Here is a 22,974-nt window from a genome sequence, read left to right on the forward strand (position 1 = left end):
ACTTTGTCCATAACATATTCATTACTTTATAATAAAACAATGGTACTGACTTAAAGAAGTAAACAATTATAATAATATAAACCAAACAACATTCCTGTGTTAAGAAAGAGATTAATTTTTAAAATATTTGCTAGTATTTTCATTCCTTACATAAAACTTCATTGGATAAATCACTTGCCTGACAAAGACTTAACGTAATTGTTACGCATCGAGAGAAATATTTATCTACTAAGGACTCGATCGCATTTTAAATTCTAAATAAATAAATTGATGCCACATGATAGATGATAGGCTGGTCAAGCTTCATTGACTCTTGATATCACAAAGTCTATTTCTCATAAGTAGAGTTTTCATTTGGTCAACCTGTATACATATGTTGTTTTGTTTACATTATTATAATTGTTCACAAACCAACAACTTATAAACCCAACATACAATTTAAAGAAATAAAATAATGTATAGTTGTAAATATTTATAAATGAAACCTAATTTCAAGCCAAGAAATGATGGACCCTGATAGGAAAAGTATACAAGCCTACACAACTTTTTAAAGATTATATGAATTAAATGTAATCTAATTTCTGCTCTTACTATAATTATTGTTATAACTTAGATGGAATTATCATGTAAAACTGCAATTATGACAAAACAAAGTATTACAATTTGCTCTTGTTATATTGGTTATATTTTTATTTTTTATTCTATATTTTTGTTAAAAACAAAAAGTTTCTCACTACCAAATAATATATATATAATGTGACATTTTGTTTTCAAACCGTCAATCACCATGGCATAGTGGTTATTGTCTTGCTTGGTCTACGAATTGGGAGGTATCTGGTTTGGACCTGCTCAATGGTAAATTGGTATTGCTCTTTTATGTTCACTTTCTCAAAGTTTTTAGAAGGTTCTTGTATGTTAATTAACTGTTATTTGAATATGTCAGGAATGTCCCTGTGCTATAAAAGCACAAGCTGTCAGATTAAGAGTTAGTTCTGGTACTGTGAGCTGCAGAGGTAGTACACTCTGTGGATTAATAAAGAATCCTTTTGTTTTTACATACGACTCGTTATTGTGATTCATCTCCCATCTATGCAACAATACACACACACACACACACACACTTATCTAAATATATAAAATTACTTGTCCTGACTGACTGATTCATCATTGCACAAAGCAAATCACTGAACCTAGAGGTGAAATTTGGTACACAGGGTACGTCATGGAAATGCACACTAAGAAGGGATTTTTTGAAATTCCCCCACAGGAGGAGAGGGAGAGCATTAAGGCTTAACCAGAAGAACGGCTTCTACCATACTATTATAGATACGATTTTTTGTTTTTAACTACATTTAGTCTTCATTGAGTACTTAGGTGTATTAAATTGATAACATTTCAGACAATGTTATACAGCACTTCCTTGCTACAAATGGGGCATCAGTGACTAAAGTAATATGCAAGTAAATAATCACGAAAAATTCACTGAGGATTTTGTTACATGATCAGTTGATCTAAACACTAAAGATTGATTGATCACGTACGCCTTATGTCACTGTTTTTCAACTGCTAGTCTGTGAAAAAATTTCACTGGTTTACAAAAAAATATTTGATCATACTGATGCTGGCAGAGTTGATTATATGTGACATTTAAATAGTAATCTAGAGTTACTGTGCATGCTTTGTTACATACAGTAACTCTAGATAAGCATATATAAATGTAATAAATAAGTATAATTCATAGTCATATAATTCATAGTCCAAAATAACCAATGCACAGGTCCTGCAGAACATGCATACGGCCAGGACCTGATCAGAACCATCATCAGCAGGAAATGCAAATACCTAGGCCACATCACTAGGAACCACCAAAAATACCAAAAATCTTGCCTTCAGTCCTGGAGGGCAGGACTGAAGGCAAGAAACGTCCAGGCAGACCAAAAATGGCCTGGCTAGACAACATCAACACCTGGCTTCACATGATAACAGAACAAATTCTACACACAGTACAAGACAGAGAACTATATCAATATGAAGTCGCAAACGCCATTCGGCAGCATTAAAGAAGAAGAAGATAGTCACATATAATTACTGGTCTGCATAAAATTATCCATAATTTTATCAGTCCATGATAAGAAAAATGTTGAGAAACATCATATTAGATAATGTTCCCACTTTAATCACTTATAAAAGAAACATTGAACAATTAAATTTTTGCTTTTATACAAAATTTTTAGCCTTCTAAATAATTGCATATTATATATTATGTTCGTGTAAAAACTAAACAGCAGACAGTTTGCTAATATCTGAAGAATAAAAATACTTCTTAATTGAAACAAATTCATATTGACAACAATAAAAAAATTAAAAGACCTGAAACTGTATAATAATTTATTCAGATAATTTAAAATTTAAACTTCTTTAAACAGTGATAAATGTTTAAATGAAATTAATTAATATAACTTTTTTGTCCATTAGAAAATAGAAAAATTATTATTATAACTACCAAAATAATTACCATAAGTAGGTAATAGATATAAACTTAACATATAATAATTTTCCGTATAATAACCAGTTTTTGTATAACTATTCACAATCAAAGAAGAGGAGCTTGTAAATATAGGTTTTGATATACTTGTTAAAATTGCAGTAAAGTCTTGTTTTCATGTTTTTATGAATAGTTTAAGTTAACTCACTCCTAGTGCTACAGTATTTGACTCTTAAGTCATCAAACCATGCTTCTCTAGCTTCAGATATTCTGAACATTGAAAATTACTATATGCTATTAGATAAATATTGTGGTATGGTGTAATTTGAGCAGTGTACTCGACGTAATATAATAAAATTTTGCTCCATATATTTATTCTTTAAAATAAAAACATAATTAAGATGTTTTACAAAGACATTTTAACATTTTCCTGTTAATTGTAAATAGTGTCTATGGCAGTGGTTCTCAAATGGTGTGCCATAAGAGATGGCTAAATATGCTACAAATATTATTAAAGTATATTTTAAAAATAAAAAGAAACTAATCAGTACAATGATTTATAACTTCTGTGATAAACTAATAGCTAGGTTAGACCTGTAGGGTAGTGTAGCAGTCATTATAGTACGTACATGGCTATTTATAATTTAAAATATATCATGGTAATATTTTTAAATCTACAAAAAGTGTGCCAGAAAAATTTTTCATGCTTTGCAGTGCACTGCAAGCCAAAAAAGTTTGAGAATTGTTGGCCTAGGAAATTATCTTCACTACTTGGGACAGAGCACAAATTTATGCAGAATTTCATTTTATGTGGTATCTATTTGGCATGCAACACCTGCATAAAACAAGATTCTACTATAATACTAAAAGTTTAATTTTTTTTAGTTTTTTAACTATTTCTGCTCTATGGCATTAACTTGGTATCAGTTTAGATGATACTCTGTAGTGCTGGCAGCATGGAAGAGAACAAACCCTAATAAAAAACACCAGAAGAATGATTGGCAATTATGCTATCAAAAGTTGCAGTAGTGATCGCAATTACTCCACTTATGAATTTCTTATCATTTATGCTGGGATTTATGGCACCACATCTGTAAAGATTATTTACGGTTTCTATTCACTTATATTACCAGGTCACAGTTTTTAGTGCCACTCTTGCAATTTCTGGAATTGCTGAAGAGAGAAATTTTCATTCTCTCTTTTGTGTCTATTTAAAGGTCCATTTACAAACAACAGTGACGTACCGGTACATTGCAGTGAATTTTTGCCTGTGGGAAATCATTGACCTAGTTTTAAACCACCCTGTCTGGACTCGTCCGTCACAGTGCCGTGCAGTGGCAGTGGCGTGACTGTACTGTGCAAGTACATTTGACAGAAATGGTATTTTCACTGATAGTAAATTTTGTTTACCAACGGATGACGAACATTTAATTGAAATCGTGCATCAACACCCTGTTCTATTTCATTTATTTCATTCGAAATACGAGGGTAATCCCAAAAGTAAGGTCTCCTATTTTTTTTAAATACAAAGAAACATTTAGACAAAAATAAAGTTCACATCATTTTAAAGCTTGAACATTTATCTATTTTTCTACATAATCACCATTTTGGTTGATGCATTTTTGTATGTGCTGTGGCAATTTTTGTATGCCCATGTCATATCAGCTTGCACCGTGTCATGTTAAACCGATTGAAATTCATTGCCAATTGATGGAAGTGTGTGGCTAGTCGTGCATAGATGTCAAAAACATCTTCAAGCGGTATAGGGAGTTTGCAGCTGATCGTACTGAAATTTGCAATGAAGAAAGAAGTGGGAGACCGTCAATTTCCGACAAGACAGTCGCGAAGGTTGAGCAAACCGTGCTTGAAGATCGGTGAATCACTCTGGACGATCTCTGCATTTTGGTTATTGGGCTTTCCCCAAGTACAATTCATGGGATTTTAATGGAAAAATTGCAATATCGGAAGGTGTGTGCAAGATGGGACCTGCGACATGGCGGTGAGCAGGTATGACATGGGCATACAAAAACTGCTACAGCGCCTACAAAAATACATCAATCGAAATGATGATTACGTAGAAAAATAGATAAATGTTCAAGCTTTAAAATGATATGAACTTTATTTTTGTATAAACGTTTCTTTGTATTTAAAAAAAATAGGAGACCTTACTTTTGGGATTAACCTCGTACATGGACATTGGGTACAAAATTTTCTCTGCTTTGTTTAATAAAACATGAAATGCATGTTGGGACGTTCAAAAATATTCAAAAAATATAGATTTGTCATCTCAGTTTTTTATAAAAGGTATGAACTCCCATTCTGTTGATATTTTTTGTCCATGCTTGATGTAGCCACTTGTGGCACTTTCTTGACTGTATTTCTTTTCCTTCTTCATCCAAACATATAGGTATCATAGCCAATTCATCCTCAGAAAAGTCCATGACCACTCACTGACAGCACGATCATGTCACTGTTGTGTGTAAATACTCATCACTGTACTGTGCTCGAGATCACTGTTACCAAACAGTCATTGTGCCGGCACGTCACTGTTGTGTGTGTATGGACCCTAAGACTGTCAAGTAAATATTTTAACAGTTTTTACTGTACAATTTTGTACAAAAAGCAACCGTACAAAATTGTCATAATATAGGTCAATGTAATCATGTATTATCTGCTCAAACATCTAGTCTTGGCTTCACAAATACTTTATTTAGATTACACAAGTACAGTATAAGATTTTTTCTAATTATGAATATTTTAAATTAAATTTTTGTCATGGTTTTAATTGTTACACACGTTATAAACATTTCTTTGGCATTGTGTAGTTTTAAAAAATATATATAACTATTGCATATTTAATCCAGGAATAACCTAAAATATCTACTCCATTGTGTGATCTTGGGTTTCTGTAGTATGTAAAGAACGAATTGTGAAAACTTCAAAATTTTTATAATTACAAATATTATTTAAATAAATTCTCATTATAAATATTAATCTCTATACATATTTAATTCTTGATATAACCATCCATGGTTATTCATGGCGCCAACTGGGGACGACTCCTATACCCATGGCCTTTATAATCATCCACTATGGGACTCAGTCAGCTATAGCTTTACCCTAGCAATGGTATATATATTTAGAGATATTTATATATATATTTGAAAAGTGTTTTCATCAGGCTATCATTGAGAAACATTACAAAGATAAATGGTGCTCTGCTATGTTGGCAGATTACTGATGGATGATCAAAAGAAATGCTCCAAAAACAAAATATAAGAAACAAAAAGATGTCATATTTGAAGCATGTATGTGCATTTTCTTTCTAATAAAAAATTTCATTAAACTCAGTGTTCTTCCCTTTATTTCTCTGTAACTACCAAACAAGAACAAATCTTTCATTTTCAATGTCAGTTTTGTGTTCAGCATCCAAAATTACATAAGATTAGTTAATCATGTCTTTGTTGCAAAACCACTGTTAAACAGTGTTACAGTTGTGGTCCAATTTCATGCTACATAATTTCATCACAGTGCTTTAAAAATGCTATCCTACTATCCTATAAATAAGCTAGCAGAGGCTCACTATTTTTTAGAATTTTCAACGTAACTGTTGTTTTGAGGTCTTTGAATGCTAGGCACACTTGTATAACATAGTCAAAGACTTTACAAACAGCTGAAGGAGCATGAAGCAGAATGTACATTTCACCAAACTGTCTGACATCCGGGCCATTCTGACCCGATTGTGAGATGTTGGAGGCAGTGGATATGTAAGAGCACAACAAGATGGTCAGGCTCTGACACCCTAGTTAAACCACTGGAATTGTGACAAAAGCATGAACAACTACAATAACATTTTTGTCCACTATCCAGAGACAGGTGGAACTATCCATGCTACAGAATTCTCTCTCTTTCTGTACCATTGAGAGATAACTAGCAGAGGAGAATTTGCATGCACAGCAACCACTATGCATTCTGTCATTGGCATCCACTCATTCACCAAGTGGATAAAACTACTGAACACTGGTAATTGGTTGTAAAAAAAAATTTAGGAAAAAATTGCAAACAAGATTAAAAAGTATAATTATAATGTCATTACTATTGAATGTGATAACAAATGGAGAAACTTAAAAAGAACACATATAATATAAGCAATTATGATATGGTAATGAAGACTGGAGAAAGTGCTATTACAGGATTTTTTTTTGAAAAATATTAGGGAAGAAGATAATGCAGGCCCAAAACCCGTAACACTGATGTCTTCTCTAATATATAATGGATGGAAATCACAAAAGCATCAAGATATACTCTAGAACTATTTGATAATCTCTATTCATCAAAATATACTCTTTGTGATTATCATCTATTTGTAACTCTCTGTAAGTAGCAATGGAAGAAATAGCAGGTGAAGATAACATCCAAGGAAACAAAGGCAATCAGGTGATATCCCATAAAAGTTATAGATGGCAAAGAGGAAATTAGACAAAGGAAGTCCCAAATGATTTAAAAGTGCAATGCAAGAAATGACAGAGAGAAGAAAAATACTAGATTGAGTACTTTATAAAATGCTACATTGAACAGTTAGTTCATTCATTTTAAATTTTATATCTTTATAATTTATGAATGCCTTATTTAAAGCATTTTAATTTATTCACATCATAAATATTTTAATATTAAAATATTAAATATAATTACCTTACCAATTGTTTGATTTTTTCCTGTAGTTTCTCCAAATTTTGACATGCAGATTTATACGTTTTATTACATTTTAACTTAAACAATATATTCAATTTTTCCTTTTCTTTAGTATCCATTTCTGATTTTCTTTTCTGAGTTTCTTCTAAAAGTTTGTGATATGACTTTTCTTGAAATTTCACTTCCTAAAATAAGAAAATGTATATTTTAAAGTCTGTATAAATAATTATAATTGTATTGTTAATATAGTCACTACATAATTGCTATTATTTATTACTGAATTTTCTTGCTTATACAATAAAATTCATGTATGTTTGCTACTTTCTTCTCATAAATATTAAGATTCATTTATGATAGGTCTGTAATTGGACTGCTGTTTACAAATTGCAAACCTACACATCTCCATTGTTGTTTGTCTGTCCTTCATTAATCTTGAGAACAGAATTAGATAAAAATCAGACCAGATATCAAGACTAAATATGGAAAGTTTATGGGCCAGACACCCCAATTAACAATACACAAATTTCTGATTTAGACCCATATGATTTAAATTCAAAGTTTTCTTGAGAACGGAGTTAGATAGATGACTGGCATGACTTGATTGTTATCAGGAAAAGTATGATATACAGGGGTAAGACACTGTTAAAATTGAACTGAACCTGGGACCTTTGTTCTATCCTCCACCTTTACTACTACTTCAATTTTCCATATTAATTAAAGTGACCAGATTTTCTGAACTTCAACCCAGATGCTCTAAAAATTGAAGGTAGGAAATATAGGATGTGAGGTTGTTATTTGAATGATTTCATTGCTTAAAAATGTTATTGTCTATATCAATGACTAATATTTACATATAAATAAAAACTGGATAATCTGGGACATTTTTCCAAGCCAGGACAAAGAGCCAAAAACCGGTCCAGTTAATCCAGGATGTTTGGTCATTTTACATGTTAGTTGTAAGTTTAGTTTTAAGGATTAGTTATAAGAATTTTACTTTTGTAACAATTATTTTTTCTTGTTTATTGTAGAAGTTAGAAATATTGAGATTCAGTATGTCAAGGTTGTATAGAAAAGTTTGTACTTGTTCCACCTGCAGTCTGGTTTCAGATAGTGCTGGAGTAATTGTCCTAGAGTTGGCATCCTTTATTGTACCTGTTAATGATACATCACACATAAATAAAATAACTTTTTTCATATCTACTGTGTGTTTGGTTTGTTGTATGCTTGCCTTAGTGGGCTAACGAAAACCCTTTCTTATCTCACATAACAATTGTGAAAATTCAAATACAAAATCAATTTATTTTTCTAAAATCTAAAATTCAATGTAATATTTGTCGTTAAATTGTACACTTTTCCACCTTTTAAAAGAAATTTGGGGAGAACAAGGAAATAAAGCTTCCTTTCCCAACTGTTTACTTCCTGAAAAAATTACTATCGCATTTGATGACTAAAAGCTAACCAACTCGACTCATTGTCAGATGACTCCAATCTGAACTCCTCATTGGAGAAAATTTCTGAATATAAAGGTTTTACATGCATGATTCAAGGCAAATTCGGCCATTCCATCCAGTTCTCCCAAATTCTTGTTCGTGCCTAGTCTTCTCCGACTCTCCGACTTCCACCTCTCATAAAAATCAGGAAAGAAAGGAAGATCGTCAATTATTTTAAGAGGTATTATATCAAACTTTGTGTAAACTCTCTCTCTCTCGCAAAGATTAGAATAACTAGAGGATAGATAACTCCTGAATTTTCAAAACTTTTGTACTTATTTTAATTATTTTTATTAAATGTTTGTTATTCAATTTGTTAAATTGGTCTTGATGTCAGTTCTATCAAAATCAGACGCTTTATCAAAGATCCGTGAGCCCTCCTTCTCGGATTTTTATAATACATTTTAAATTGAAAGGCAAGACGCAATTAAACTAACTCTTTCTTGCCCGGTGTCAGGAAAAAGACTAAGAAGATCGTAAGACTTCCGGTCACTTTTAAATTCATCATCGTTCCTATTCAATGACAAAGTGAGCAGGACTTACAGTCCTGTTGTCGGAAAATGGCATAGAGTAAAATATTTTCGCCCCGACTTCTCACACAATTATGTTTCTCAAAAAAATTCAAATCTTTTGCATTCTCCATATGAATAAACTAGAGATTCTATTAATCAGGATTAGCTTTCCATTTACCCCAGAAAAATCAAAAATTTACTGTATTAAGTAAACAACATATGAAATATTTCTATGGTATGGTCAGATGCCATCAAGTGATGCCTGAATTTAAAGTTTCAAACGTTACCGTTGACATCTCATCAGAAAAGATTTTATTTTGTTCTGGATTCATTTTAAGTGTTTTATACAAGCTCTCAACAGCAGACAGAGCTGTCAAGAGCTTGTATGGAACCCAGGTAGAGCAGCCATCTTTATACGTTTTGGTTTTTTTGAACAAATGAAATACATAGAATGTTTCTTTATTAATAAACAGCAGTCTTAAAAATATTATTTTTTGTTAGTAAAAATAATGTTAATTTTATAAGGTTTGGAATCACAACAGACCCCTAAGATTTTTCCAGGCCTGGGAAAATTGCCCATCTTACCCTTCTCAATGGCCCTATTAGCAAAGCAATATTATGGCTATTTTGTGGCATTGCAAAGTCTATTTCACACAAGTAATGTTTTGTTTGATCATCTAGTACAGTGATCTCCAAACTTTTTTGATCACATACCCCTAAGACAAAAATAATTATAAGTTGTCCCCCTATAATATGATATAATTCCTGCTAAATTTCCCACTACCACAATTTGAATTTTTTCCACGTATGACTGCGAGCCTACTTCTTCGGGAGAATGACTGTAAAATTAGACAGACTGTAGACAAGACAAACATACAGTATTTTAAGGGAAACTTGGCGTATCCCCAAGTATCACTTTGCATACCCTACTTTGGAGACCACTGATCTAGTATAATAAAATATTAAATACCTGATTTATCTTTTGATAATTATTTTCTAATTCATCCACAGAACATTTTAATAAAATATACATCTGAAGAATATGTTGTATATCTTCCTCAGTATTTTCTTTTAAATTAGATAAATGAAGAATATCAGATTTTCTTTGTGAAATTAATAAATTTTGTTGTTCATTTTTTTCTAATTCTTTCTGGATTTCTGAATTATAACTTTTTATTTCTCCCTTTACTTGTTGAATATGAGCTTGGTTTTCACTGAAATTTAAATTTTATATGTTTAAAAATATACATATTATTCTTAATTTCTTAAAAATCACATTTATCAAATTACCTGATTACTGTTTTTAATGAAGATAATAATTCATCTCTTTTAGTCGAAGTAAATAGCCAGGTTTTCCACTGTGATAAAAACTGTTTATATTCTAAATTTACTACCTAAAAATATATAAAATTTGTTTACATTTTAATTAATAATGACTTCAAATTTCTAAAAGACAGATTTCTAATAAACAGATTTAAAATTACATCATCTTTACAACTTTAAATTATTATTCATATAACATAAATAAAAATTTTTCTGCCTGAATTTGCTTAAAAAATATATTGAATAAAATAGTTAATTTATATTTATGAGAATTCAAAATTTGTTTACATTTCAAACTAGTTCTAAAGAAATGATAACAAATATACAAATGCAGCATTATAGTTTTACTCCATGTAAATTTACTTAACCAAATTTAGTTTGGAAATTATTGTATTTCACCATACCAACTTTGATAAGTATAATAATTGCTTATTTAGGCTATGCAGCTAAAACTTTATTCATTTACCAAATAAGAAAAAAGTGATTATAGAACAAGGCTTAAATAGCATTACTATGATTTGCAACACTTAAAAGTAATGAACTTCATTATGAAAGCTATAAGAATGTTTATGTTAAAGACAAAAATATTGCCAATATAAAGGAAATATGCAAAATAGAGGCCAACAAGAAGGCTAACTGTAGCAATAATTACCTAAAGAAAAAAATGCCAAAAAATTATAAATTGCTTACAAATTTGTGTGTAGATTGACTCTTCACATGTATCAACCTTAATTAATTTATGATATATATATATCACTAATTAGATCATAAAATTAGAAAGTCTATCTAGTGTATCTGTCTGAGTAATTAAAAAATCCTAATTTTTCTTTCCACACAACTTCACAATTCACTTTGTAGTTCACTTTCCAGTTGTAATTCATTATTTACTTTAAAACTTTGGCTTTGTATAATAACTTGTCTCTTTTAATAAATTTTAACCAAAATACTCCACATAGATTACTCATTGCCACAACCAAACTTGCCTGGAGTAGCCAAAAATATTAATTCAAGAGTAAAATTGATGCTGATTTTCTCTAAGATTGTATATCTTTAGTATCATAAGTAATAAGATAGATTATATATGATGACAGATAATATATTTTGCCATTTATTAATTATAATTAATGCAGTTCAAGTATATTATTTAATTAATTTGTCATAGATTTTAGAAAGCATCTTTAGGGATCATTTTAATATGTTCATTTAAAAAATAAAAGCACTTATAGATAATGCACTTTAATTAAACATTATAAATAATAAGTAAATAAAGACAAATAAATTTACTTTCATTTCTACGTCTGCTTCTGTAATTTCTTGTTTCATTTCTTTTGCTTCTTCCTTTTGTATTGATATACTATTCTTGTAGTGCTTAATATTGTCTCTTATTTGTTTTAATGTATTCAGGTGTTGATATATCAAAAGATCCTGAAAAAATTAATATCTATATAATTAATAATCATCAAAATTCATGTATTTACTCTTCACAAAATTAAAATGTACCTGCTGAAGTTGTTCAAATGCTACTTTATTTTTCTCTTTTCCAGTTTTTCCATTTATGGTTTTAATTATAGATACATGAGATGAAACATTTTTACTAAATTTCATAATATTTAAAAGTTGCTGATTTAATTTTTCAAACTGATTATAACAATTTACTTCTGAAATGAGAAAATATCTAATTCAAAATCAATGTATATCTATTACCATTAATGAACAAATAAAGTAAAAAATAACCTGCTTTTTTCTCTTCTTGTAATGTATTTTCTAATTTTTCATAAGTTTCTTTGGCAGTTTTTAATATTTTTTCATTATTTTGGCATTGACAAAATAAGTTATAGTATTTATCATTGTTTGAATGAAGATTTTCTTGTATGGAAGCAAGATTTTCTTGTTCGTCGTATAATCTCGAACCTAAATCTTCGCGTTCCTTTTGCTTTTCTTTTAGTTGCTTTTTCTATTATTTAAAACAGATTTAATATTTTAAGAATTAATTATAATAATTACTAAAATATGAGCTCAAAACTTTTAATATCTAGATAAGATTTATAGATCAAACTAAACTAATGTTTTCAGCTACTTTCAGTAGCCATCATCAAGTTACACATTCAAATCCTGTAATTCTATAACATCATGTCAAGAGCCATTGATATGTGACAAAGAAAAAGTTTAAATGTAAAATGACTCGTTAGATACCCGATCGGGGTTTACTTTGCTTCTGATTGGCTAATCAGAATCAAATTTTTATCTATGACAAGTTTTATGCCTTTGTGTCCTTAACTATAGTTTTATAATTTAATTGTCTCAGGTGAAAAATAAAGACTGTTTATTCTGATTTGTTTTCTTAATTTGCAGAACCAGTCCTACAGTATAATAAGTCCTATTAGACAATTAAATTATTGACAAGACTGTCGTCTTGTCTATAAAATCGTACTGCCTTTCGATGTTACTGGCTTAGAGGTATGAAGGAGTACATGTCAAGAGTTGATATTTAGCACAGAGTATTAGGTGCCTAAATAATTTGCTAATAAATAAAATCCAGACTTGTAGGTAGTCGGGGGACCGAGAACCGAGTCAAAATAAAATACAAAATGGTGACCCTCTTCTACAAAATAGAAGAGGGTTGCCATTTTGGCATTATAGGAAGGCAAAATAGGAACCTCACCCCACCGAAGTCAGGTGGGGAGAGTACTACCCGCAGTCATTCTAGGAAGTAAACTCTGATCTTAGGACCGAACACGTAGTATTTTCTTTGTTAAATAAAACTTGTAATCTAATTTTGTAAATTTGGAAGTGCTTGAAATGACATTAAAACAGGGTTACATGTCGTTACAAGTGGGTTTTTTTTAACATTATCTAGTATAGTAAAATCGTGGGACTGATAAAAATTTGATGTGTAGGGCAGAGGGCGCGTGATCTTCACCCTTTGACCTCACTTTGCACCTAAATTCTAACGAGGAGACATCTTTTTATTTCATTTAGTTAACCTTTCAATTCGACAGCCGTGCCAATCTTGGATTTATATTACATCTCGACACTATTGTAAATATCGCATAACCGATCCAAATTAAGTAAATTACCAGTTTCTCAGTTAATTTTTACCGGCAGAACAAAAGACGCAGAACACGTGGTCGAGGTCAACAGACAAGGTAGATGCAACCCAGCAGGGCCGGATTATCGAATAGGCAAAGTAGGCAAATGTCTAGGGCTCGTAATTCGGAGGGGCCTGGCTTCATTAGCCATTGCCTAAAAAAAAAAAATAAAAGGTCAACAGCCATCCGTGCGTCAGAAGTAATCTCTCCCACGAGATCTCTCGCACCATCTAGAAATATTCCTAGGGCCGCCTCTCATAGTAATACTTATGTATGGTTATGATTCATTTTCTAAATTTAAACTTATACGTCGCGACATCGCATATTCGATGTAGCGTTCAAGTTGCTCGAGTGCGAAGTTATTACAATTCAATAGTGTTTTATAAAACAGTTAAAAAGGGTGACACTACAGTGTGACTTGGGGTGACACCACGATATCTGCACCGGGTGTCACCCATGCTAGCTACGCTAATGTCACCTTATATAAGATTTGTTTAGAAGCAACTTATTTAAATAGGGCCCCAATTTAAATTTTGTCTAGGGCCCGCTAGAGGCTTAATCAGGCGCTGCAACCCAGTATTGTTTGTGCAAAATAAAAAAAATAACTTCAGACGATACAATAGCCACGATTATTTTTTTCAAAAATGGGAAATTTACATTAGGCATCGACAAAAATTCAACCCGGGCCGACACGCGATGGAAAGAAACTTCTACATTGGATAGGAAAATGCATCGTGGACGACCTCGTGGTCGTGGCCGGCGAAGTTTGAACGATTGCGTTCAAAACCAGCAATACCAAAGAAGATTGGAGAATGAAAACAAGATCCGCCTTGAGCATCAAAGTGATTGCGCTTAGTAGTGAGTCTCCAAGACATAGTCTTGTCCCAAATACAGTTTTGCCATTTTACTTGTTTTATCTATGACACTTGACCTGTATACCGCCAATCATATACGTCTTGGACCGTCGATAGAAGGAAGCTGGGGATTTTTTCCCGGACCCGAAGAAAACTTACGGGCCCATAGTGATTTCAAACCCTATAAAATTCTAAGACTATAGGATTTGAATGTGTAACCTGATGATTGCTTCTAAAAGTAGATGAAAATGCTAGTTTATTAGTTCAATAAATCTTTTGCTACAGATTTTAAGTTTCAACTCATATTTGAATTCTATATTCAGCTTAATGTGCATATGACTATAATAATTATTAATAATTTTCAGCATATAAATTTCAGTTACATACTTTTGCTAATAACTCAAGTTTTGCTTTCTCTATCATATCTTGAAGATATGTTTTTAATGCTGATTGAAAACATGATAATATAGGCTATTAAAAACAAAAAAAAAGATATCATTATTAATAATATAGACATATAAAAAAAATAATTAGAAATTAATACTTGCATGATCTGGACTAATTTCTATTTCAGAATCTTTTTTTTCTTCCATTTTATTCACTATCTTTTTTTATAAGCTTTTCTCTTATTAAATTTCTATAAGATCAATTATAGAAATAAAATTTTTATATGAAATTTATTGAGAGTAAAAATGTTTTCAACTATTTTAACAGTTAAGCACAGTACATTTTAAGTTAATGCATCTCTCATAAATTGCTTTCAACTTTCAACTAATGTTATATATACTGTTATATACAAATGTTACTTTTAATGTTACATTTGTATATAACAGTTCCAGAGACAGGCTATGGAAATCATCACTATCAAGCTACTGTATTTCCTTTGCCACTCCATCATTGAAAAATTTAACTTCAAACTTGTATATGTTATATTAATTCAATTAAAACAAATCAAGATATAGTTTCCAACTTAATACTAATATTTTGATACTTAAATGTGGAACAGCGTTGCAACATTCTCTTTCAGAATTAGAATGATTAGAAAAGTTTATTGATACAGCCAGAAGGTTTAAAGCAGAAATGACAGAGTTATGCTTTTTGGATACTTTAAATGCTGTGTTACAATGCTTGTGATGAGTAGAGAAGCATTAATGCATGGACATCAAGCCATAGACATGGACCTTGCCTTCTTAGGAACCTCATCTCGCTGCTTATTACTATTTTTGTTTTAGATCTGTCTGTATAATTCCTCTAAAGAAACTGAACTGGGGACCATCAAAGGAGCTTAAAGTGGCCTGATGATAATTTTAGAACATTTACAATTTTGAATATTACATACCGTATTTTACGGACTATAAGACGCACCTTAATTTTTAAGCAATTTTTAAAAAAAATACCCTATAAGACGCTACGGACTATAAGACGCACCTGAATTTTGGAAGCAATTTTTCGAAGAAAAAAATGCGTCTTATAGTCCATAAAATACGGTATATTGTAAATTAAAATTTGAACGCTTTCTAATTATGAAATGTTTGTAAGACAGTAAATTCTAAATATTTCACTTTATCACAAAATTGATATTTATACTCAGAGCCTCTCAAAGGTCGAAAGAAACCTGGACACTTAATTCGAGGCTTTCGGTATATTAAAAAAACAAAATAGCATTAAAAAATTGTATTGTTATTTATTAAATAATAAAATTTAACAAAAAAATAAAGATTTTTCTTGTAGTTACACAAGAACTGTAATGGAACAAAAACATTTAGATTTGTCAAGGCCCTAAGCCAGGGGTGGCAAACCTATGGCACGCATGCCCAAAGTGGCACATAAGAGAAATCATCTGGCACGTAATGTATCTTATGACTTCTGTCCTTTTCAATCATCCTTTCTGTTTATCACCTAATCATCCTTTTTTCAATCAGATTTTTTACATTTATTCGAATTAAAGCGTATTCGTTTAATTTCTTTAAATATCATTATTCGAAGTCTACGACTTTGGCACGCACTAATATCTTTAAAGCTAAGTATGCTTACAATATGGCACGTGGACTCAAAAAGGTTCGCCATCCCTTTCCTAAGCTATAACACGAGATTCTAAACCTTAATCTCAAGCACAAAGCTTTAAGCTATAGTTTGTTTCACTTAGATAAAACTGGTTGAATGAGGTGGTTGGGACCTTGTCAGTGCTGTAGACCCAAGCCTGTAGGAGTAAAAAGTTACAGGAACCAACAATTTACATGTGACCCTTTGCAAGATATGATTCCCCAAAATCAGCCTGTGTGGAATTTTGAAGACCTTCAAAATGGAGTAAAATTTAAAATGAAAAAATCTGGAACTGTTTCTTTAAACAATGCTAAAAATCAACTGTTTTCCATTTTATTAAAGAGAGCTAAAGCACAAGAAACTGCATTGCGTTGACTTTCTAAATGCAATCAAAGTCATACTGCATACACCACTAAGCATATCGCATGCTTAACAAGCCAATTTTGGGAGCTATTTCATGCAGAGTCTCACGTCTGTTCCTTTGACTATTTTACTCCTACAAGCACGGTCTAGAACTCCAACGTGATCCCAACTGCCTCATTCAGAGCTGCAATTTACCATTTAGATATGTAAATACAGTATATATATATATATATATATAAATTCTTAGGAATGAATAATTTATAAAAAAAAGTTTTCTAGGCACCGGTAAATGCAAGGCTTAGGAAAACGATTCTTCTAGTCTCCCTGATAGTCAATTCACGCTTATAGGATTCAACACTTTGGTTACATTTTTACTGTTTAATTTAATGGTGAATATTGATGTCAGTGCAAGGTTAATTGTAAAATATTTATTATAAAATGAATATACCTTTCAAAAGAAATTTATACACAATAATTTATATATCAATGCTTCTGTCCTGAATTCAAACTGAAAATAAATAACTATGTTTAATTAAAGGTCATTATACGAATTTATATATAAAAATGTTTAACACTTACTTTCATGAGTATTTAAGGATCTAGGATAATGCGAAAATTGAAAATTAATAATCCTAGATTTCTGCTACATTTAGTAAATCATTTTATTAATTAATTTGGAACATTACAAAGTAACTTAATTAATAAGATGTTTTCAAATTAATTTTAAATTAATGTTTTACTTTAGGTAGCTAGGTAGCTTTACGCTTTAGGCTAGATTAAGGTATAAATAATCCCCCGAAAAAAGCATCCTTGGCTTCTCTGCAATACAACCTGTACGTACGGAAGTTTAACGAGCGAGCTCATTGGCCAGATAAATCAACGAGCACGTTATAACGAATGCATCGATTGGATAGATCATTCTGTCGCCGTATTATACTAGTGTTGCCAACTGGAGAAAATCTTAGTAAAAAATAGGGAATTTTCAACGAAAATGCAGGACTTTCGTACGAAACAATTTATTTCTTAAACATATATTTACTTTGAGATCGTGCTTCAGAAAGAAGCTTTTTGTTCTTTGGCATGTTTATACATCTCTTCAGAAGATTCCTTTAAATTTAACTTAATTATCAATTAGTGTTGCCACCTTTTCAAAATTGCCGACCCGGACGGCAGGTCAGGTTTGTTCGAACAAAGTCCCTGACGCATGCGCAATGTTATTTTACCACGCGAAGAATAACGTGCACGCCAGTTCTAAACCAATTAGGCACTTGTGTAGGAGCAACTTAAATTAAGAAATGAAATAACTTAGCTTTAAAGAGCCGAGAAGCAAAAAGAAAAAAAAAGGTCGACGAGGTTGCGAGTACAGTACTTAGTCGTCGGCGTAAGATGGCGAATTAACTTTCGGTGAGAGTGTGAAGTGTCTTTCGCTGTTAAAATAAAGTAAATTTATAAAAATATTTGCTAGTATACTTTGTTTCGTCATAAGTTCACAATTTCTACAAATTCCGGACAAAATTAATACTTAACCCGGACAATGAATTAAAACCGGACGGGTGGCAACGCTATTATCAATTCTCTATTAATTAATTTCACAGTGTTAAAATAATGAATGAAAACATTACTTAAATTTAATTTGTATAGTAGTACTTTTTATATATTAACAGGACTTATTATACTGGAAAATATGGATGCAGATATTTAGTCTTACAGATCAAAAATAATGTTTTTTATTTAGTTCACCCGAACACATACACTTTAAACATGTCTTTCGGACTTGTTCGTCCCTCCTCAGCAGGCCTTTAAACGACCCTTTCTACAATTAACAATAAAAAAAACATTTCTTTGGTACAATTATAACTAAAATTAGTTAAAAACACAAACAATTTATTGTCGGGAAAAACAATAAATTAAAAATTCTTACAAATTCTGTATTTCCGAACTCCTTTACATTTCCAATTAAACTCGCGATCCACAGCAACGATACAAATTGACACATTCCTAATTTTTATACATTAATTATTAATAATTAATAATTATACATTAATTAATAATAATTAAAACATTAACTTTATTAATTTACATTATTTCTTAACTTTAATATCAAGCAAAACACATTTACAATTTTCCGTTCTACCATACAAGCGTAATCAGAACAACAAGAAAAAAAAATCACAAAAGTGTTGCCATATATGAATGTACAGTACAATAACTAACAAGCCTCCTTACATTCATATCGCAACACAACGTATCGAAAACATGTTAAATACAAGAAAGGTAACTACAGGTAACCCCCGTATAACACGGCACTTCTATAGCACGGGTTCACTCTAACACGGTTCGGGAATTAGGCAAATCCCTCGTACAACACGAAATGTAATAAAAACTGTCACCAGTTGAAGATGCTCATGATGAGATCATCATATAGGATGAATAACCCTCTGGTAAAATATTTACTTAAATAATAAGTATTTTACCCGTGAAAAAAAATCTACTATATAAAGCTGAAAAACCAGATTCTATTAATGTATGCCAACAATGGCCACTAGGGAGGCCCCAAGTATTTAAACTAATCTAAATTAACAATATAAATTATTTTATATTTATTTTATGTTTTTACAGTATATAATTCAGTATGTTATTATTTTTATTTGTAATTTTGTATGCTCCGATGCCTGGCATCGGACCTTTCGATTTGTGAATAATAAATCCGATTTAAAGAAGGATTTAACAGCGTGTTTTTTTAATTTTTGGAACCTAACCCCCCTTTTCGCACTAGTTCTTTGTTTCGTATAACACGAATTCGCGTAACACGGCTATCTTTTGAAACGTAACTTCCGTGTTATACGGGGGTTACCTGTACTAACTTGGCAGCTCTAAGGCCGGATGGCCGAGCGGTCAAGGTTAGCAGCCTGCCGCCCTGGGGGACCCGGGATCGAATCCGGACGGGTCGAAAAATCCCCAGGAATTTTTCGGGGGGTGGTCCGTCCGGATATGTCGGTCCCTGTCCCTCACCACCCGGCCGCCCCATTGTGGGCCTGGCCGAACCCATAATGGGCTTGCTATAAGAGGTCCTCTTAGTGCCCACAGGGCGGAAAGAGTTACAAAAAAAAAAAAAAAAAAAAAAAACTTGGCAGCTCTATTAATAACTTATCTTAAAATCTTACACATCTCATACTCTATTCTTTTACATTTAACGTTTCTCTAAACTTAATGAATTTGACATTTCCTAATGCTTTTGTAAATATATCTGCAATATTATTTTCTGACAACTTCAATTTTTCCTTTCTGTACATTCTCGTGCACAAAATAATAATGAACCTCAATATGTTAAGAATTTTTTGTAAAATTTCCATATTTTTAGCAATGGCTATTACTCTCGAGTTGTCTTCGTATACCTTAATTGGTTTACAAACTTTATTGAAAACATCATTTATTAGACAAATTAGAAGATTTATTTCTGTTACGGTTGACTGTTCTGATAAAGCAACGTACTCAGCAAATATAGAAAAATTTTCCATTTTAAAATAAAAATTTTTAGTTAAAAATTGAAAACAAAGACAGTCGCGTAACTTTCTCGGCTGTTGTCAGTTTTTATTTAAAAAAATAACTTTTATATTATTAAGAATAAAAATTGTTTGTGGCGCCATCTATTATCATATTTTTATAAAACTTTTTTTTATATTTTTAATTACTATAAAATGGCAAAAAGCTTAATTTTGAGAGTAGGGGCGAGTTTTATAAAAGAGTGTAAATGTCGATAACGAATAAAATCGTCATTAAGTCCTGCCCCTCTCGCGATAAATGAGCTCCCTCTATCTCCCCACCCTCTCGACCTTTAACCACCAAAATTTAATAGTATCGCGTTAAAAGTGAAGAGATTGTGTATAATGATACACTGTTTGTAAACTATGTTTAATTAAACGAACAAATACAAAGAACAGTCGACCAGCGCAAACCTTCTGCGCTAGTTCGCAACACGGCGGAACACCGTACAAAAAAGGGACAATCTGACGCCCCCTGGCAGTTGAGAATAACAGTACAAAATTCACATTCCTCTCCTTAATACACAAATCTCCCCGAAAAATTTCAGAGATTTTCGACAAAAAGCACGGCAGTTTTTAAGCTTTAAACGGGTGAACTAAATTAAGTCCATACTGGGAGAGAGGGAGTTTTGACAACTCAAACAAAGAGGAGCGGTTGAACTTCGATGAACGTCCGTTTTACACAATTTATACATTTTATTATTCATCAAGTGTTAAAGATTTTGAGGGTTGTTTTTAAAACTCCGTTCTGTGGGCACTAAGAAGGCATCTTTAAGCAAGCCCATTATGGGTTGGGCCGGGTCCACATTTGGTAGCCGGGTGGTGAGGGACGGGATCCGACATACTCGAACGGACCACCCCCGAAAAATTCCTGGGGATTTTTCCATCCGTCCGGATTCGATCCCGGTCCTCCAGAGCGGTAGGCTGCCACCTCGACCGCTCGCCATCCGAGATTTAGAGGGTGGTTGAGATTTGCAAAGGGGAGAAGGAATAACAATTTCAAAAAAAAAAAAAAAACAAATATGGAGGGTAATTTACGGACAGCCTCTAAATAGTTATAATAATGTTTAGGACAGTGCACATTTTACATTCATTTGACGTCATTTTTTACTATTACTCGCCGTATGACTGAAGATATTACGTCAAAATTGATGTAAAAACGTGCATCATACCAACCAATCAACATAGAAGGCACAAATCGCATTGTTTGTGGCGCCATCTAGTTTCGTTTATAAAAATCATACTGTGAGAATTTTCTAATAATATATAAAGTGAGTACTGTATGACTACAAAATACTGACGAAAATAAATATTCTTTAAGCAGTGTTCTATTGATAGGGACGATCTGAAGTATATGATTAAAGTATTCGGGCGTAGGAAAGCTTGATTAAATTCAATTAATATTATCAATTATGTGTGGGTTTAAGTAACCAAATGGATAATTTAAACATCCACTATTTTATACTTAAATTTTCTTAGTCATAAGAGAATTTAGTACTGCACTTTGGAAGAATTGGGCGAGTTTTTCAGTTACACACAATACTTTAATACTAATTAATAATACCGAGTATTGATAATATTATAATTTAATTGTAAATAAAGTAAAACTTTCTATTTTTTTTTTTTAGAATGAAAGTTTGTTTTATTTAGATTTTTTCTGTTCTTAATTAAAGGATCTCCCCCCTCCCTCCTTGGGAATGGACGAAATTGCATTTTTGATTTTTTAAATTGTCATAAGAAAATTCCGCGTGGCCAGTCTGTTGGCCACGTGAAATTTTCCGGCTTTTCTTGACGTTTTTAACACCTAAATAAAGCCCTCCCGGGAGACACCCCCTCGAGCATCGCCCACGTGTCGCGTTGCCGTATACAAACAATCCAATCCCGGAGGAAAATTGTGTTGTACTTTGTACAGATTGTACTTTGTATTAACATCCTTTAGTTGGTCATAAAAATTGTTCCTTAATTGTTGTTTAGATCTAAATAGCAAAGGCTAAATATTATTTTTTAAAATTAATACAAGGCGTCCCAAAAGCCAGTTTATCTAGTATTAAACTCGTAAAGTATGGTAAACCGGCGATCTAGCTATAATATTGTAAAAGGCCCCTTCTACCGGATAATAATAAATTGAAAAAATGTCGGGCCCTAAGTTATATGTCGGTAGCAAGAGACTGGTTAGTTATACGTAAATCGGGCCTGGATTTAAGTAGCTATTAATAAATAAATAAATAAAATAGAGCTCCACTTCGGTTTAAAATTCTTAGTAAATATTTACATTTTGCCCGGTGTAATTCGATCGATCGACTCGGAAAGAAATTTCTATTAATATTCCACTGCTAAATCTTTATCGGGCCTGTTTTCAATCTGGTGTTTCTATTTTAGTTTCGCACAAAAAAAGTATTTCGAACGACATATTTTATTATCTTATTTACAAGCCCGAGTGTCAATCAGACCAATATAAAAATGCCGCCATATATTATTAATTTGCGAAACATCCATGGTCAACGTCGGGGTGTATTAATTTGCAGCGTCGGAGGGTGCGCGTGTTCGGCGTCACGTGACGTCGATGACGCGACGTTAAACG

At 31.9% G+C, this 22,974-nt stretch overlaps 1 protein-coding gene across 2 annotated transcripts in view; it reads right to left on the bottom strand.

The window, feature by feature from the left end:
* The window catches only part of LOC136976931 (coiled-coil domain-containing protein 40-like), a 31,081-nt gene extending 15,997 nt beyond the window's left edge, over positions 1–15,084 (bottom strand). For both annotated transcript variants that reach the window (XM_067272315.1, XM_067272314.1), the window contains exons 1-8: positions 14,994–15,084; positions 14,833–14,916; positions 12,237–12,456; positions 12,003–12,160; positions 11,787–11,927; positions 10,470–10,573; positions 10,150–10,393; positions 7,183–7,362 (exon numbers count right to left, since the gene is read on the bottom strand). In XM_067272315.1, the coding sequence (XP_067128416.1) occupies positions 7,183–7,362; positions 10,150–10,393; positions 10,470–10,573; positions 11,787–11,927; positions 12,003–12,160; positions 12,237–12,456; positions 14,833–14,916; positions 14,994–15,038 (1,176 nt within the window). In that variant the 5' untranslated portion in view covers positions 15,039–15,084. The remainder of the gene's footprint in view (positions 1–7,182; positions 7,363–10,149; positions 10,394–10,469; positions 10,574–11,786; positions 11,928–12,002; positions 12,161–12,236; positions 12,457–14,832; positions 14,917–14,993) is intronic.
* Positions 15,085–22,974: the final 7,890 nt, after the last annotated feature.

The sequence above is a fragment of the Centruroides vittatus genome, unplaced genomic scaffold, assembly GCF_030686945.1.
Source record: "Centruroides vittatus isolate TY-2023 unplaced genomic scaffold, ASM3068694v2 contig_436, whole genome shotgun sequence".
NCBI lineage: Eukaryota > Metazoa > Arthropoda > Arachnida > Scorpiones > Buthidae > Centruroides > Centruroides vittatus.